Here is an 18,089-nt window from a genome sequence, read left to right on the forward strand (position 1 = left end):
GACTAGATAAAGAAAAAATATTTTTACCTCAAAAAATTATGCTGATTGTTTTTGGCAAGTATGCCCAATTTCAAAAGCTATTTGGGTTTTCTATTTTTGTTTTATTTTCTGTTTGATTTTGTTTGTTTGTGGCTCTTGTGCTCCATATGCAGCTTTGTATGTATTTCACAGATAAGGTAATGTTTGATCCATTTAAAAATTGCCAAAATTTTAGCTTACTTGATTTGAACTTGGAATGAAGCCCCTGGGTGGAATGAAGGTATAATAGGGAATGAAAAAATTGGAATGTGTCGGGTGGGAGTATATACTTACAAGCAATATTCCATGATATTTTTAATGATAATTGCTTTAGGAATTAATATGACTTATTAGGAAAAGAAAAGATAGAAAAAACAGTCCCCACCAAGATAAAAATGCATTTTCTTTTGGAAAGAACCACTTTATTTTCCTCCTTTCTTTTTCTTTTTTCTTTTCCTTTTTTTTTCTTTTCTTTTTTTTTCTTTTTGTTTTAAAGATATTTGGGCTATAGGGTGTATATTTGCAGAACTACTAACGTCAGAACCAATATTTCACTGTCGACAAGAGGACATCAAAACTAGTAATCCTTATCACCATGACCAGCTGGACAGAATATTCAATGTAATGGGATTTCCTGCAGGTACACATTATGTTTTTGTTTTTGTTTTTAAATCACTGTTGTTTGAACTTAGATATCTTCATTGGAAAGGTGTATATCTTTAGCTGATGAAAGCTGCTCTTACTCAATTCTTTATATTTATGGCTTGCATTAATCAAAGATCCTTAGAAATAGCAAAATTTATAGAGTTCACAAATTAGCATAAAGATATTTGTGGGTTTTCTGAATTTGAGGAGTATATTTTTATTTCATTTTATTCTTTTGTTTTGTTTTGTTGTTTAATATTCAAAATGATAAAATATTTGCAATATCTGTATTAAAAGGTACCTTTAGTTCTTACAAGTAAAATTCAGTAGTATGTATTTTTGTCTGGCAGCACATATAGTAATGCCATTACTTGGTATTTAAATACAAATTTTGAACATTATTTATATTTAGGGCACTATAAGAATCACATTATATTAACTAATAGAATTTTTTACCCTATAACTCTCGTCAGTGAGAACATTCTTTTAAGTGTTCTGTTAGAACGGCAACTGTGCCTACGCTGATTGGCAGCAGGGAGAGAGTTGTTGAGGTGTCTCATCACAGGCGTCAGACCCCTTAGTTTTTCAGCGACATCCCCATCCCTTGTTACACCATGGCGTGGTAGTTCATTAGTATCTAAAAACTCTGCCCAGAGGTCTAGAATAATGGCATTTTGCTTTAAAAACCTACATAATATTGGCTAGTCAGGTATTTATTAGAAATTATTTCTTACTAGGAATTTTTATCAGGTCAGCGTAGCTCAAGACTAATACAGAAATATCTGGGAGTTCTAATTTCACATTTCCTTGTAAGAGTGTTAACACAGATACTAACTTTCTGCAGAATTGGTCAATGGGTCTGTGAATACTGCCTTTTTGTGATGAGAAGTTTATTTATTCACTAAATATTTGAGTACTTGCCATGTGCCAGGCCTTGTGTTATGCATAAAATAATGTTGATATAACTGGCATGATTCTTGCTTTCTTGGAATTTGTATTGTACTACTTGAATTAGAATGTTTAAATAATAGCTATGGTTTGAGTAAATGGAGAAGAATGGCCTTTTCTTCCCACTTCTGAATGTGTCCACCATTTCTAAGGCCTGAGAGAAAGGAATGTGGTTTACAAGGCATTGGAAGAGAGGGGTGGCCTCTGCAAGAGATGATTCTTAATGTATAGTTCAACAGTTAGGGGAAGCTCAGATTATAAGAAATTGAAAAGCAGGCAGTAGGGTTTAGATTTAATGCACAAAAGAATGAGAATCCATGGTAAGTTCTTGAGAACTAGTGACATGGTTTACATTATATTTTAGAAAGATTAGTATGGTTGTGGGAGGTAAAAATCCATTAGAGAGAGGTAACTGAAGACAGGAAAGCCAGCTGTTTGCCTATATAACAGTACTCCAGGTGGAAAGTGATAAAAAGGATGGAGAATAAAGGACAAAGACAGAATTTTTTATATGTAATTATATGTAATTGAAAAGTAAAAGATTATCCCAGGATGTCTAGCTTGAGAAATTAACAAAATAGAGAAGTTAGCGCAAGGAAATAATTGAGAAAATCCCATATGTATTTAGTTGACTTTATAGTGCGGTGTCTTTGGAGGCTAGTTGCACATCTCCGTGTGAGGAGATTGAAGGCAGATGTCTAAAGGTCATTGAAAAGCTAACGGTGCGGTGAAGCTACCTGCTGTAGTGCTGCAGCTGGTGGTCTTTCAGGACAAGTCCATTGATGGGGATGAAGAAAACTAGCCACCTAGTAGCACATGTTGTTGAGGCAACTCTAAGGCCAGCAAGCCAACTGGAACATTTTCTTCCTCATATAAGTAAGCTGGGGTTGTTAATGTTACTGAAACTTGCCCAGCCACCAGCAGACGTATTTGCATACTAGTTATGTCCTACCCTGTTCTGTTCTAGACACTTGTCGCTGCTTACATCGATCGCTGCTGGAAAACAGTGTATTTAATAAAGTGAACGTAAGGAGGTCCATGTTTTAAAAAATGCATCTTAAAGCTACAGAGGGGGTAGATTTGTCATTGAAGAGACTGGTCGCTGATGTAACCAAGACGTTGTGTAGAAAGGAGGAAAAAGTGGTCCTACAAACAGAAATAGAAATATTTATTAATAACTTATTCCTCTCTACTTATAGAAATTGAGGTAAATTATAGTAAATTACATAGAAAGTAAGCCCTAAAAAGATAAACTTATAGAGATCTGATGCTATACAAGGGATGAGAATTGTATTTATAGGTCAAGATAAGATATTTACTGTAGCTAGTCATTTATCTGAGGTCTGTGCTTTCATGGAGGGTCAAAGTATATAACACATGTGATGAAAATTGAGGTAACTTTTATTAAAATTCTCGAGAATAGGAACCTAGACAACATAAAATTTTATCAATATATTTCACAGATAAAGATTGGGAAGATATAAAAAAGATGCCTGAACATTCAACATTAATGAAAGATTTCAGAAGAAATACGTAAGTTGGAAAGAAAATAGACCTTTGTTGATTTCTGCTTTTCCAGAATCCTCTATCAAAGATTGAATACTCAATGGAATACTAAACATAAGCTTATTCTAATAAATACTTTTACTTCTTTGCTTAATAAATATTTTATCTTTTAAGATACTTAAGTGATATAAAGAAGGTAAACAGCTAGTTTTAGCAGCTGATTTGGATATGAGAAAAAAAACTCTTTCCATATTTATTACTTTCTGGAAGCAAGCATCAGTGGAAAGGATCACAGCTGAAGCAGTCAGAGACTGAAATAAGCAAGCTTGCTAGCCATCACTTGCCCACTCACCTGGATTATATAGTCATTTTAATCAAGTTTTCATAGAGAAGAAGGAATATTTCAATTATTTATAATGCAAGATCGGAGCATTGGGAGAGGACAGTTTAAAGGCCTATAACAAATTTTTAAAAAATTTTAAATATGTTTTAAACCTACTAGTAAGGCTGAATTAAATATTTGACCCATATGTTATTTAAGAGAATTGTTGAGATAACAGTCTTATTAAAAATGCTATTCGGTATATATTATTTATGAAATTATCTTGTGTTTTCTCAGTGGTATCCATTCATAAGTGACTAGTGTGAATATTGAATAAAATATGAAATTGAGCTAATGCTATGCCAATTATGCCATTTTCAATAAAAAATCTTTATCGGTTGTAATTAAAATGATTGTTTGGAAAAACTTCAGCCAATGTAAAATTAACCTCAAAATCTCATATAGATATTTCATAGTATTTCTCTTTCAGGTATACCAACTGCAGCCTTATCAAGTATATGGAAAAACATAAAGTTAAACCAGATAGTAAAGCATTCCACTTGGTAAGCTTTAGAGAACAATAATAAAAATTTTTCCCTGGTTAGCTAACCAGAGGTGTTTTGGGGTCAGTTTAAACGGTTATTTAACACTCTTAGAGTACTTTAATGATAAATCCAGACATCTTGTTGCTGCGTATTAGTAAAGGCATGAAAACTTGTTTTTCCAAACCCATAACATGGTTTAACAGACTAATGTTTGGTTACATTAGGTTTTTTAAAGATAGTTATTGTACCAAGTCTGTCAAGAACATTTTTAAAATTACATTTATTGGTTTTCATCGATTTTTTTAAAATTTCAACAATTTGGGAGAAGGATCTAAAAGAAAACCATCCCAGTACTCAGAAGTAGCTTTTACAAATTATTTTGTATTTCAACTTTTTGAAAGATTATTTTTAAAAATTTTTAACTCCCAAGATACTCTTACAAACTTGGGTATTAGAAGTCCTTCGGTGATGGTGTGTATTACTTGCTTTTTCTGGAAGAATATGAGAGGTGCAGAATTTATTACTGTATAATGGAAAAATAGTTTATTTTAGAATCTAAATGAATCCATGCGCTATTGTAATTTATGACATTATAGTCAACTTTGCCAGCTTAAATTTGTTTACAATAAAATTTCCATTTTTACATCATAACAATTAAAAATGATTCTGGGGGTTTTTTAAAGTTATATAACATACAAAGGGGAAATTTCAGGGAGTAGGTTGTATTGTATTTGGCTTAAAATTCTTTTCATCCTTTATTCTCAATATTTTTAAATGAGTTCATTAAGTGGGAATTTTCTTTGTCTTAAAAGTATTGTATTTTCCTTGTTATAATAGCAGGCCACTTGCAAACATTTCATCTATTTTGGTTGTTTCTTCTCTGTCTTCTGCTTCTACACCTTCTGTTTATTTTTATTTCATGTCATATATCATATATTTCATATCTTATCAGCAACTTTAAAAGCAAGGCCTAAACTATCTTATTGCCACACAATATATTATTATCCAAATAATGGTTTCTTATAATGTACTAATAACAGGACCCAAACAGGAAGGTAAGTTAGAGCCTTCAAAGTTACACACTTATTTATTCTAATAAAATAATAATAGTGGTAGGCCCAGAGTCACAATTCCGGGGCCTTGCTCTTATTTACCCGCAACTTGCTGCTATTTGGTGTAGTCTGCAGTGACTCTCACAACCATCACCACTGAAATCCTAGAGATATATTTCCCTTGCAGCTTAGTTGCTTGTTTTTACCGCGGTGACCTATCTTGTATGGGCCCATCTGAAAGCTCTAACGTAACTCCATTAAAACTTTTGAGCATTTTAAATGGCAATCCCATGCTTTTCCTTTCACCTCTAAAATTAAAGTTGTGCTTCCACTGAAATATCAGATCATCATAATTAAATTTAAATCTTCCCATCCCAGCGTTTCCTCTGTATTTTTAAATATTTTATGTCTGTCCTCTGATTGTGTCTTTTCCCATCAAGTCTCAATGCATCTGTTGGTTTTCAAGTGCGATCCTGGTCCTTAGCAGTAGAATCCCCAGGGAACTTGGTAGAAAGGCCACTCCTCAGACTCCTGCACAGATATCCCAGTCAGAGCTCTGGGAGTGGGGCCTAGCACTCTGCTTTGAGAGGTGCTCCCGGGGTACTTCTGATGTACCTTGAAGTCTGAAAACCACGACATTAGATCAAAGAGGATAAGCTGAGAGACCACTATTTAGATAAGCTCTTAAATCACCTACTAAAATCAAATGTTCTAAAATAAATAAAAATAAATCAAATATTCTAGTTCATAAAGTCTTAAGTGAACTATGTTTTAATGAAAAAAATACTGAATTTTCACATTAGTGTGACATTTCTGTAGGTAACAAAATAATTAAAATAATACTAATAATGGCAGCTAACACATAGTGCTTTCTTTGTGTTGGGTACCACTAGAATTGCTTTCCATGTATTTCCTCATTTAATTTTGAAAACAAACCTATGGTAGTAGGCCCTATTTCTAATCTCCGTTTGACAAATGAGGTTACAGAGAGATTAAGCAACTTGTCCGAAGTCATTCAGCTAATAAATGTCAGGTGAAGACTTGAACCCAAGCAGTACCTTCAAGTCTCCATTCATAATCCCTCTGTACTAAACAAGTTCTGTATCAAGCATCGTATTTATTTAGACTAGGATAGCACTGGCCGGGAGAACTTTCTCTGATGATCTGCACTGTCCAGTAGGGAGCACATTAGCCACCTGTGGCTCTTGAGCTCTGCAATTGTACCTGATATGAATGAGAAATTGATTTTTTAAGCTTAATTTGGTTTTAGTTAATTGGGTTTTAAATCTAAATAGCCACATGTGACTAGTGTATTATTTGTGCTATAATAATTTTCCCCTTAATAGAAAAGGAATAGAAAATACAAGATTTTAGTCCTGTTTTAAATTGTACAAAGCACTTTGCATAATGTAGATAGTTAGAGTAAGAAGTAAGTTTAGTAGCCTTTTATAGGAGAACCAAGTAAGATCCTGATTATTAGAACAACTAAGTGTGAATTACTACATCAAATGTAATAGTTAAGTTTTTCCTTTTGTTAATTTGGGGGAATAAATTCCCTTCAGATTGTGCTGTTTTCATCAAAAAGCATATACGTCCCACATATGCCCAAGGATATAAAACTATGAGAAGTAACGCAGTAATGTTTTTATGCTTTATGGTTTCAGCTTCAGAAGTTACTTACCATGGACCCAATAAAGCGAATTACCTCAGAACAGGCTATGCAGGATCCCTATTTCTTAGAAGATCCACTTCCTACATCAGAGTAAGTGATCAATGTATTAACTCACCAGCATGGTAGAATTTTTTGGAGCATGATTGTTTGAGTTGTCATCTCCAAGTTGCCACTCCTCCTACCTGGGGACCCAGGGAAATCCCAATGACAAGCAAAAACTGAGTTCTGATGACTGAGGTATCATTTCAGGCTTTTAGAGGTAAGAGGCACTCCTGTTCCTGTGTTCCTTAATGAAACATGGCCAGCTTGGGCTTCAGTGGGGCCCCAGGTACACAGTGGCGGGTTGATTATGTGTGCTGTGGCTCACTCAGACTCACGGAGATTGCCCGCTGCTTGCAATTACAGTTTTATATTCCAATGGCAAATTCTATTCCCAAATAAATTTGTGTTTCCTGTGTCATCTTTTATATGTAGAAGGGAGAGTTAAAAAAAAATTGTGTTCAAATAGTGACATTTCCGCTGGAGTCTATATTTGGGTTGTAATACTAAAAGAGTGAGGCCGGAATAAAAGAAAATTGAGTCATATTTGATTATTGATTATTTTTATACAATGAAATCCCTCCCATGGCCTGCTGTAATGTCACTGATTAGAAGAAAAGATTCATCTTGTCACAGTTGCACAGTTGAAAGGTACTTATTTTACAAATATGGAAACAAAATCTGTCTTGAAAGAATAAAATGAAGAATCTGAAATATTGATTGGCATACCAGAAATCATTTTTCTTTTTTCTCCTGAGCAGTGTTTTTGCCGGTTGTCAAATCCCTTACCCAAAACGAGAATTTTTAACAGAAGAAGAACCTGATGACAAAGGAGACAAAGTAAGTATTAAAGTACATTTGGCTGCTTCTTGTTTTATTCAATGCTATGGTAACATTTTCTTGTTTGTATTTGGTTCTCCTTCTGAGTTGAACTTTATTTTTCTGTTTAACCAATTGAGAAGAACCAGCAGCAGCAGCAGGGCAATAACCATACTAATGGAACTGGTCACCCAGGGAATCAAGACAGCAGTCATACACAGGGACCCCCGTTGAAAAAAGTGAGAGTTGTTCCTCCTACCACTACCTCAGGTGGACTAATCATGACCTCAGACTATCAGGTATTTCCAGTTTATTTTGTACTTACTTGACATATCAGTATTTGTATATGGGTTTGTGACCTTTGGAAAATGCAGTATAACTAAGAAAATGCTGACCTTTATGTACCTGGGGAAATATGTTGACGTGAGTGTTACTGACATGGAAAAGTACTGACTATGGTACAGAACAGGGTACTTACTGACTTTTGAATTAGACAGACCTGGAATGATCAAACTTAAGTTATGCCATTTATTAACTGTGTGACCTTGGACAAAAATATAACATTTCCTGGCTTTAGTTTTTCATCTGTAAATGAGCCTGGCCAAGCCTTACTTATAGTTGTAATAGGAATAGATGTAACAAATCCTAGCCCCTGATTTGTGGTAGGAGTTCAATCAAGGCTGCGTACAGTATACCAGGAATGATTAAGAACACAGGCTTTCAGGGGTTCCTGGGTGGTTCAGTCAGTTCAGTGTCTGCCTTTGGCTCAGGTCACGATCCCAGGGTCCGGGGATAAAGCCCCGAGTTGGGCTCCCTGCTCAGCAGAGAGTCTGCTTCTCCCTCTCCCTCTGTAGCACCCCCCACCCCCCGCCCCAGCCTGTGGCCTCTCTTGCTTGCTCTCTCTCAAGTAAATAAATAATATCTTAAAAAAAAAAAAACAAAAAAACACAGGCTTTCAGATCCCAGCCGTTGGCTTTGGGTAACCTTGAGTAAGTAATTCAGATGTTCTCAGTTTCCTTATTTGCAGAAGTGGTTGATGGCAAGTGTGAGGTGGAGCTAAGGATTAAATGAGAGGACATATGCTAAGGCACAGTGGCCAGCCTGCTGTAGTGCTTAACAGAGGTTACCGCTTTTTTGTCTGCTTTTATTACCATTACCATCATTAAAATTCTTAGTAGCATTCATAGTACACAGTAAGCACTGCTTAAGTGGTGGTGGTGGTGCTAGTGATGACTGTAATAATAAGAGCTTGTTGGGTGCTCACTATGCCAGCTTTTATACCAAGCATGAAACCTACATTATTTCCTTTGATCATTGAGGTAACCCTGTGAGGTAAGGGTGATCATTGTCATTCCAGAGATGCTCAGAGAGGTGAGGTAACTTCCACGTGTTCACCTGCAGAGCTGGGGGTAGACCCGGGACACAGGCTTAGATCTGACAACCAAGGCTGCTCCGTTGCCTGCTTGTGGATCCCCTCACGTGCCATTGTCAGTTTCTTTGCAGGAAGACCGCTTGGAAAATCATTTACCACCTCCCTGCTTATTCTAATATTGCCAGCTCACCTGGGTCTCAGTGTGGGGAGGAAACTGGAAACTGGACCAAGTAAAGTTATTTACCTACTGAAAGAGAAGGAGATCTTACTAAACTAATAAGGTTCCCAGAGCCTGCTATGACCCTTCAGAAATGAGATCTTAACTCTTTGCTTTGGTTAAGGAAATGTCCAGTCTACCAAACCATAGAAATTCTTGTCTGCCTGGGTAGTAAGTAACTCTTTTCCGGGAAATTAAACAAGGAAATCAAGGACAGACATCTCTGGGGGCTGTTGTTTGCTCCAGCATCTTTTTGTCCCTCTCCGGGTGGGAAGAGTACATCCCTCTTGGCTCAAGAATGTGTTTGCTTGCTAAGGTGATGGCATCCTTGCAATGAAGCAGGGCAGTGCTCAGACCTTTGCTATTGAAGCCAAGAAAACTGCTGTGCTTCCTTGTTTCTTGACGTCATCATCTGATGGGTGGTTTTTGTAGTGACTGTCATTTCATGTGTCTACTCTTTTTAAAATGTTATCTTGCTAGAGTTGGTAGAATTTAGATTTATATGATTTATTGAATATGCTTTGAAAGAAGGAGGTAGTAAATTATGGTTAATCAGTTATTATGTTTGTCTTGGGAGCTAATAATAAGAGAGAGAGGTGCAGGAAGGGAATAGCAATATAACAGATCAAAGTCACAGGACTCTCAACTCTATCTCTGTTCTTTCCCTTTGTGCAGTTTTTAGAATTGAGAATAACATTGTTCTTACGTTTCTCTAATTATAAACTTAATTTTGTATATAACTTGTTGCAGAAAATAAGATTCATTAAAGGCCATAAGAATATTTAATGCCTAAGAAAATGATTCTGCAGTACCTTTTCTTGTCCTGTTCATTTTTATTCTTTAGTCACACGTGTGCTGGGAGTCTTCTTCTGTTCAAGAAACCAGCATGTAAATTAGCTTTGAATGTCTTCGTGTATATATCATTAAGTTCACGTATAAACATCTCAAGCAAATTAATTATTACTTACCAGGTGGTTACAAAACAGCTTAAAAAGGGGATTACTGCTAGAGAAAAACAATGAACTGCACAGCAGAGTCATGAGACTCCGCTTAGTATTATTTCCTGGCAATACTTCGGACCTTCGCTGACATTAAAGATTGGGGGTTTTTGTCATTTTTGTTCTAAAGCTAGTACATGGCACAAGACTTTTAAATTCTTACTGCATCTAAATAAATGACATTGCAAACCTAAGCCTCGCCAGCTTGGGATAGAGCCACCTCTTAGAAACACCTGACTCTGCTTCCTCGCTCGTTCTCTTGCAGCGTTCCAATCCACATGCTGCCTATCCCAACCCCGGACCAAGCACATCACAGCCACAGAGCAGCATGGGATACTCAGCTACCTCCCAGCAGCCTCCACAGTACTCACATCAGACACACCGGTACTGAGCTGCGCTGGAATGTTGTCGATGCACTGTTGCTAGCGCTGCAGGACTGACGGTGCAGCTCTCTGCGGGAACCTGGTATGGCCATGGGAATGTACTGTACACCCACATCCTCAAACTGTCCGGTAGCCAAGTTCCACCACTTTTCACAGACCGGGGTAGTGGCTTCCAAGTTGTACCTGTTTTGGAGTTAGACTTGAAAGAAAGTGCTAGCACAGTTTGTGTTGTGGATTTGCTACTTCCATAGTTTACTTGACATGGTTCAGACTGACCAATGCATTTTTTTCAGTGACAGTCTGTAGCAGTTGAAGCTGTGAAATGTGCTAGGGGCGAGCATTTGTCGTTGTATGTGGTGAATTCTTTCAGTGTAACAACATTATCTGACCAATAGTACACACACACACACACACACACACACACAAAAGTTTAACTGGTACTTGAAACATACGGTATATGTTAACTCAACAAAATAACCAAGACTCAAAGTGAGATTATTTTGGTACACCTTTCATTTTAGTGTCTTATCAGTGGGTTGATTCATTTTCTACATTAATCAGTGTTTTTCGACCAAGGCTATTGCTTGGGTTTTTTTGAAAGTACAAAAGCCACATAGTTTTTCCAGAAAGGTTTCAAAACTCCCAAAGATTAATTTCCAACTTATAAGTTTGTTTTTATTTTCAATCTATGACTTGACTGGTATTAAAGCTGCTATTTGATAGTAATTAAATATGTTGTCATTGATATAAACCTGTTTGGTTCGGCAAACTGAAATGATTGTCATAGACAGTGTTTTATTTTTCCTGTTGGTGTTGCTGATTAGTGAGCATGCTTTAAGATGAAAAAAGCATGAATGATAACTTCCTCTGAAAGGTGCGGCATCCCATTCAGATATTTTGTCCTGATTTTAAAGCTGGTTGGTGTAGTGCTATTAAAATTTTGTTCAGTTAATTTTCCTTTTTAAAACTTGTTCGCACGTTGTTTAGGGTGCCCTTACTTCAGCAAAGGAGAAGGAGTAGGAGAGCCTTAGAATTTTTGAGGAAAAAAAAACCTATAACATACAATGTACTGTATCAAACTATTTTACATGAATGACACAAGTATTCTGAATTTAAGAAAAAATTGAACATTGTTAAAAACAAGGTGTTATGTAATAAATTTATTTTTCATAAATCAAAATATGAAGTCGGCTCTATTTTTATATACACATAGGCGTTTTAAAGTACTCCTTAACAAGTGGCCTCTAACTAAATCTCTTCAGTTGTTTTCCTTAGTAATGTCTATATATTCTGCCTCCAGAGTGGAGTGGAGTAATGACTTATGATTTAGATATGGATTCTTTGCTGTGTTGCACTTAGCACTATAATAGAAGATGTCAACTAGACTACCTTTCTAATTGAAAGAATTAGGATGAGCCTTCCATTTCTAGAATAAAGTCTAATTCAGTATGCTGGGAACAATTTGTTTTAGCCCAAATAATTATTTTTCCTCCCTCCTTCAGCACAAAACAGAGCAGATTTAAAAAGCTAACATAGTTTTTTTCTTAAAAAGTCAGCTCATTCCTATAAAAGAATTCTAAAACATTTGAAGAAACGAGGAATTCCAATCCCGATAGCCCTATCGCAGTAAGAACAATTCAGGAGCCAAATCTGCATTTCCGCGTTCTACACACACACACACACACACACACACACACACACACACACACCCCCGCCCAGCTCCTCCACACAGTGTAAGGACTTGATCCTAGAGCTCTGTCCTCAGCACCTTCAGGAGCTCCCCTCTGGCCACGGACTGAGTGGGTCTTACCTAACCATGTCTTCTTGTTTCCCGCCACTCGGATTGTCTTCTGTTTTGCCTCCCTGCCTTTGATACAGTGGCTTCCAGGCTTCATGGGCATGCAGATCATCTGCAGTTTGATTTCTCTGGATCTAGTCCCAGAGGACAGTTTGGGGGAGTGGGGAGGGACATGGAATCTTCATTTTTAACAAGCTCCTCAGTTGGTTCTGATGTAGGAGTCTGAGGAATACACAGGGAGAACACCTCCAAGCTGGTCTGAAGGTTGAGCAAACAGCAACATTTCAGTCAGTGGCTTGGAGAGAGGGCTGCCCTGTTGACAACCCACTTTCTCCTGCATAAATTCCAGAAAGCAAAACCCATTACCGCAAGTTCCACTGTAAATGTTGGAAACTCCTAGGGCTCAGTTCTCCGATTTTTAAATTTACCAACCTCCTTTCTTGGCGTGCTCTGTCCAGTCTTGAGTTCAACATGTTGAGGACTATCAAATTTATATATCCAGACTATTTCATATATAGTTCCTGATTCATATATTTAATTGCATCTGTGACACATAGACAAATAACATACCCAGACCAACCACCATCCTCCAGTGCATTCCTTGGCCTTTTTCTCTACATTGCACCCATCACCTATTTTTTACCATTTTCTGTCTCTTCCCTATAGAATGGAAGCTCCGTGGAAGGATCCCTGTTCCATCTCAGCCTCTCCTCTTTCCATTTGCTCCCAGGTGGTCTCATCCAGGCTCAGGACTTGTGTAGGCTGATGGTTGCCAGATTTCCTGACCTACCTGCTGTATCTGACTCATTATTGAAGATGGGCTCTAGACTGAAGACATCCAAAGAGGACTCCTGGCTCTGCACCCCCCACCCCCGCTCCTTTTACAGACTTAACCTTCCCAGTGACTCAGTGACTAGGAACCCCCTCCCTCCCAGTCATCCAAGCCACACAGAAACCTTGGCACCATCCCCTCTCACACACACCAAATCCATTCTACATGCAGATCTTGGGTGCTTTCCCTTTCTATCCCCAATCAAACTGCCCTCACCACCTTTACTGTGTCACCCTGTGCCAAACCACAGCTATCCATCTCTTCCCTGGACTCTTTTTTTTTTTTTTTTTTAAAGATTTTGTTTATTTATTTGACAGAGAGAGACACAGCGAGAGAGGGAACACAAGCAGAGAGAGAGGGAGAAGCAGGCTTCCCGCCAAGCAGGGAACCCGATTCGGGGCTCGATCCCAGGTCCCCGGGATCACGACTCAAGCCAAAGGCAGACACTTAATGACTGAGCCACCCAGGTGCCCCTCTTCCCTGGACTCTTACACAAGCTTCCTGCCTGTTTCCACCCTAAACTCCCTCAGCACCCCCGCACCCACCCCCCCCCCCCCCAACACACAGAGCAGTCTAAGTGACGATTTTAACACAGCTCAAGGCCCTCCCCTGCTCTCATCCCTCCAGTGCTTCTGGCTCAGTGAAAGCCAGGCAAGTCCCTGCACATGGTGGCCTCCTATTTCTTATGACTGTCTTCTGTGATGTCCTTTACTGTTCCTCGAGCCTGTCAAGCACGTCTTGTCTCACGGCTCTTAGGCTCTATTCTGTCTGCATCTGCCCCCTGCTCTCCCTCACCAGTTCTGGGCTCCCTCCCTCACTTCTTCAGGCCTCTTTAGATCTTATCTTAGGGAGGCTTATCCTTTCCATTCTGAAATAGCAGTCTGTTCTCTTCTTTCCCATTCCCTATCTCTTTCACCCAGCTTCATCTTCCCTGCCCAGCACTGACCCCATTAATTAACACTTGTTTATTGTTTCTCCCCACCCTACCAGAAGATAAACTCCACAAAGGCAGCCTTTTTTCACTGAGATGTCACTGACACATAACATGGTATTTTTTTGGGGGGTGAGAGGTGTTGATTGGATATACTCCAGTATTGCAACGTGATCTCCCCCACAGTTAGCTGGCACCTCTAGGCAGGCTTTTTATGTACTACAATAATCCCAGCAACTGCAAGAGCGCCTGGCACACAATAGTGCTTATAAATATTTACTGAGTGAATGAACGAGTGCATAAGTGACTTTGTATTTGGATGTCAAATAGCATCTCAAACGCAGCATATCTAAAAGAGAACTTTTCATCTTTTCTCCCTAGCTACCATCTAGCTTCCTAACTGGTGCCTGGCTCCTGCTCATGCTTCCCCCCACACCTTTCTGTAGCCTGCCTTCCACATAGCAGTGATCCTTTCCCCTCAGAACAGTGCTTACTACTTGGCATTTTTATACATATATGTTTTTTTATTTGTTTATTGTCTGTCTCCCCTGTGGAGGTGAAGACTTTGTTATCCTTTTAAAGATAAACTAGAATGGTCATTGTACATGCTCTTAATCCTTCAGTGGCTTCCCATCATACTTAGAATCAAGTCAGTTTCTCAACATTGTCTAAATACTCCGGTTTGTTGGGTTCCTCTCCATTCTCATTTACTCTCTCCCTCCCCATCAATGATGCTACTCCAATTACTTTAGACTCCTTTGTTTTCCTTGCTATGCCTTGGCATTACACCCCCATGTTGTTGAAATGGCAAGATTTCATTCTTTTTTATGGCTGAGTAATATTCCTGTGTGTGTGTTTCACATCTTTATCCATTCATCTATCCATGGGCACGTGGGCTGCTTCCATAGTTTGGCTGTTGTAAAGCTGCAGTAAAAGTATATGTGTCTTTTCAAATTAGTGTTCTCCTATTCTTCGGGTAAATACCCAGTAGTGGAATTGCTGAATCATATGGTAATTCTATTTTTAACTTTTTGAGGAATCTCCATCCTGTTTTCCTCAGGGGCTGCGCCAATTTACATTCCCACCAACAGTGCAGGAGGGTTTCTTTTCCTCCACATCCTTGCCAACACTTGTTTCTTGTATTTTTGATTCAGCCATTCTGACAGGTGTAAGGCGATATCCCATTGCGGTTTTGTTTTGCATTTCCATGATGATGAGTGATGTTGAATACCTTTTCATGTGTCTTCTGGCCATCTGGATGTCTTCTTTGGAAACATGTCTGTTCATCTCTTCAGCCCATTTTTTAATTGGGTTATTTGTTTTGGGGTTATTGAGTTGTAGTTATTCTTTATATATTTTGGACACTAGCCCTTTTTTGGATATGTCATTTGCAAGTATATTTTTCCCATTCTGTAGGTCGCCCTTAGTTTTGCTGATTGTTTCCTTCTTATTTTGATGTAGTCCCAATAGTTCATTTATGTTTTTGTATTCCTTGCATCAGGAGACATATCTAGAAAAATGTTGCTATAGCTGATGTCCGAGAAATTGCTGCCTGTGTTCTCTTCTAGGACTTTTATGGTTTCAGGTCTCACATTTAGGTCTTTAATCCATTTTTGAGTTTATTTTTTGTATATAGAATAAGAAATTGCTCCAGTTCATTCTTTTCCATGTGGCTGTCCAGTTTTCAACATCATTTATTAAAGAGACTGCCTTTTCTCATTGCATATTCTTGCCTCCTTTGTCAAAGATTGACCATATAAGCATGGGTTTATTTCTGGGGTCTCTATTCTGACCCATTGAACTATGTGTCTGTTTTTAGTGCTAGTACCATAGTGTCTTGATTAGTGTAGTTTTGTAGTAAATCTTGAAATCTGGGATTGTGATGCCTCCAGCTTTGTTCTTCTTTTTCAAGACTGCTTTGGCTATTTGGGTTCTTTTGTGGTTCCGTACAAACTTTAGGATTATTCTAGTTCTGTGAAAAATACTGTTGGTGTTTTAAAAGGCTTGCATTAAATCTGTAGATTGCTTTGGCTAGTGTGCACATTTTAACTATAGTGGTTCTTTCAGGCCATGAGGGAATATTGTTCCATATGTTTGTGTCTTCAGTCTCTTTTATCGGTGTTTTACAGTTTTTGGAATACAGGTCTTTCACCTCATTGGTTAAGTTTAGTCCTAGGTATTTTATTCTTTTTGATATAAATGTAAATGGAATTGTTTTCTTAATTTCTCTCCCTGCTACTTCATTATTACTGTATAGAAATGCAGTGGATTTCTGTATATTGATTTTGTATGCTAGCTACAACCTTACTGAATTCATTTATCAGTTCTAGTAGTTTTTTGATAGTTTTAAGGTTTGGTTTTTTTTAATACATATTGTATCATGTCATCTGCAAACAATGAAAGTTTACTTCTTCCTTACCAATTTGAATGTCTTTTATTTCTTTTTCTTGTCTGATTGCTGTGGCTAGGTGGAATACAAGTGGTGAGAGTAGACTTCCTTGTCTTGTGGGATCATAGGGGAAAAGGTCTCCATTTAGTATGATTTTAACTGTGGGTTTTTCATACATGGCCTTTATTCTGTTGAGGTATGTTCCCACTAAACCTACTTTGTTGAGGGTTTTTACCATGAATGGGTGTTATACTTTGTCAGATGCTTTTTCTCCATCTGTTAAAATGATCATTCAGTTTTTATCCTTTCTCTCGTTAATGTAATGTATCACACTGATTGACTTGTAAGTATTGAAGCACTCACTCATACCAGGAATAAATCCCACTTGATTGTGGTGAATGATTTTTTTAAATGTATTATTGGATTCAATTTCCTAATATTTTGGAATAGTTTGAGAAAAATAGGTATTAATTCTTCTTTAAATGTTTTGTAGAATTCACCTGTGAAACCATCTTGATTCTGCATTTTTTTTCTTGAGAGTTTTTTGACTGCTGATTCAGTTTCATTGCTGGCAATCCCTCAAATTTTCTATTTTTTCCTGATTCAGTTCCAGGAGGTTATATGTTTTTCCAAGAGGATATTTGGTAGATATCAATAAACTTTTTCTCAAATTTATATGGAGAAGCAAAAGAACTAGAACCTAGAGGATGCATTGCCTGGTTTCAAGACTTATTCTAAGCCTACAGTAACCAACACATTGCAGTATTAGAGGAAAAATAGGCATGTAAATCAATCGGTCACAGTGAGTCCAGAAAGATACTGATACATATAAGGGCAGTTGATTTTCCACAAAACTGTGAAAGCACTTTAGGAGAGAAAGAATAGTCTTTTCAGCAAATGGTGCTGAGCAATTTGGTATCCTTATGCAAAAACCAACTAAACAAAGTTTCGATTCATACCTTGCACCCATTACAGAAACTAACGCAAAACAGATCATAAACTTAAATCCAAATATAAAGCAAAAAACTATAAAACCTGTTGAATAAAATATAGGAAGAACTTTATGACCTTGTATTAGGCAAAAATTTCTCAGATATAATACCAAAAGCATGATGCATAAAAGAAAAAGTTGAAAAGTTAGACTTTATCACAATTAAGAACTTCTGCTTTTCAATAGACTATTAAGAGAATGGAAAGACAGATACTTACTGGGAGAAGATATTTGCAAGTCACTTGAAAACTTGTATCTAGAAAATAAACCCTTAAAACTCAACAGTAATAATAAAAAAAATTTTCTTATGGGCAAAAGATTTGAGCAAACATTTCATCAAAGAAGATAAGCTGATGGCAGTTAGGCTCAAGTAGAGATGCTCAACATCATTGCTAATTACGGAAATGTAAATCAAAACCACAGTGAGCTACTACGACACACCTATCAAAATGGTTAAAACTAAAAATAATAGCACTAAATGCCAGTGAAGATGTGCAGTAACTAGAACTCTCACATTGCTAGTGGGAATGTAAAATGACACAGTCATTTTGAAAAGGTTAACAGTTTCTTTTAAAATTAAACATACCCTTGTCATATAATTCAGCTACCCCA

General features: G+C 37.5%; 1 protein-coding gene across 2 annotated transcripts in view; it reads left to right on the top strand.

Annotated features, from left to right (window-relative positions):
• Window positions 1-11,716, top strand: part of CDK8 (cyclin dependent kinase 8) — a 118,430-nt gene extending 106,714 nt beyond the window's left edge. The window contains exons 7-13 of one of the 2 annotated variants that reach the window (XM_032838289.1): window positions 515-658; window positions 3,075-3,144; window positions 3,930-4,002; window positions 6,701-6,798; window positions 7,509-7,587; window positions 7,710-7,865; window positions 10,419-11,716. In XM_032838289.1, the coding sequence (XP_032694180.1) occupies window positions 515-658; window positions 3,075-3,144; window positions 3,930-4,002; window positions 6,701-6,798; window positions 7,509-7,587; window positions 7,710-7,865; window positions 10,419-10,544 (746 nt within the window). In that variant the 3' untranslated portion in view covers window positions 10,545-11,716. Of the gene's footprint in view, window positions 1-514; window positions 659-3,074; window positions 3,145-3,929; window positions 4,003-6,700; window positions 6,799-7,508; window positions 7,588-7,706; window positions 7,866-10,418 lie in introns of both variants that reach the window. The other variant, XM_032838288.1, reaches the window with a different exon arrangement.
• The last annotated feature ends 6,373 nt before the right edge of the window (window positions 11,717-18,089 follow it).

This window comes from Lontra canadensis, unplaced genomic scaffold, assembly GCF_010015895.1.
Source record: "Lontra canadensis isolate GAN:19392208 unplaced genomic scaffold, GSC_riverotter_1.0 scaffold103, whole genome shotgun sequence".
Lineage (NCBI taxonomy): Eukaryota > Metazoa > Chordata > Mammalia > Carnivora > Mustelidae > Lontra > Lontra canadensis.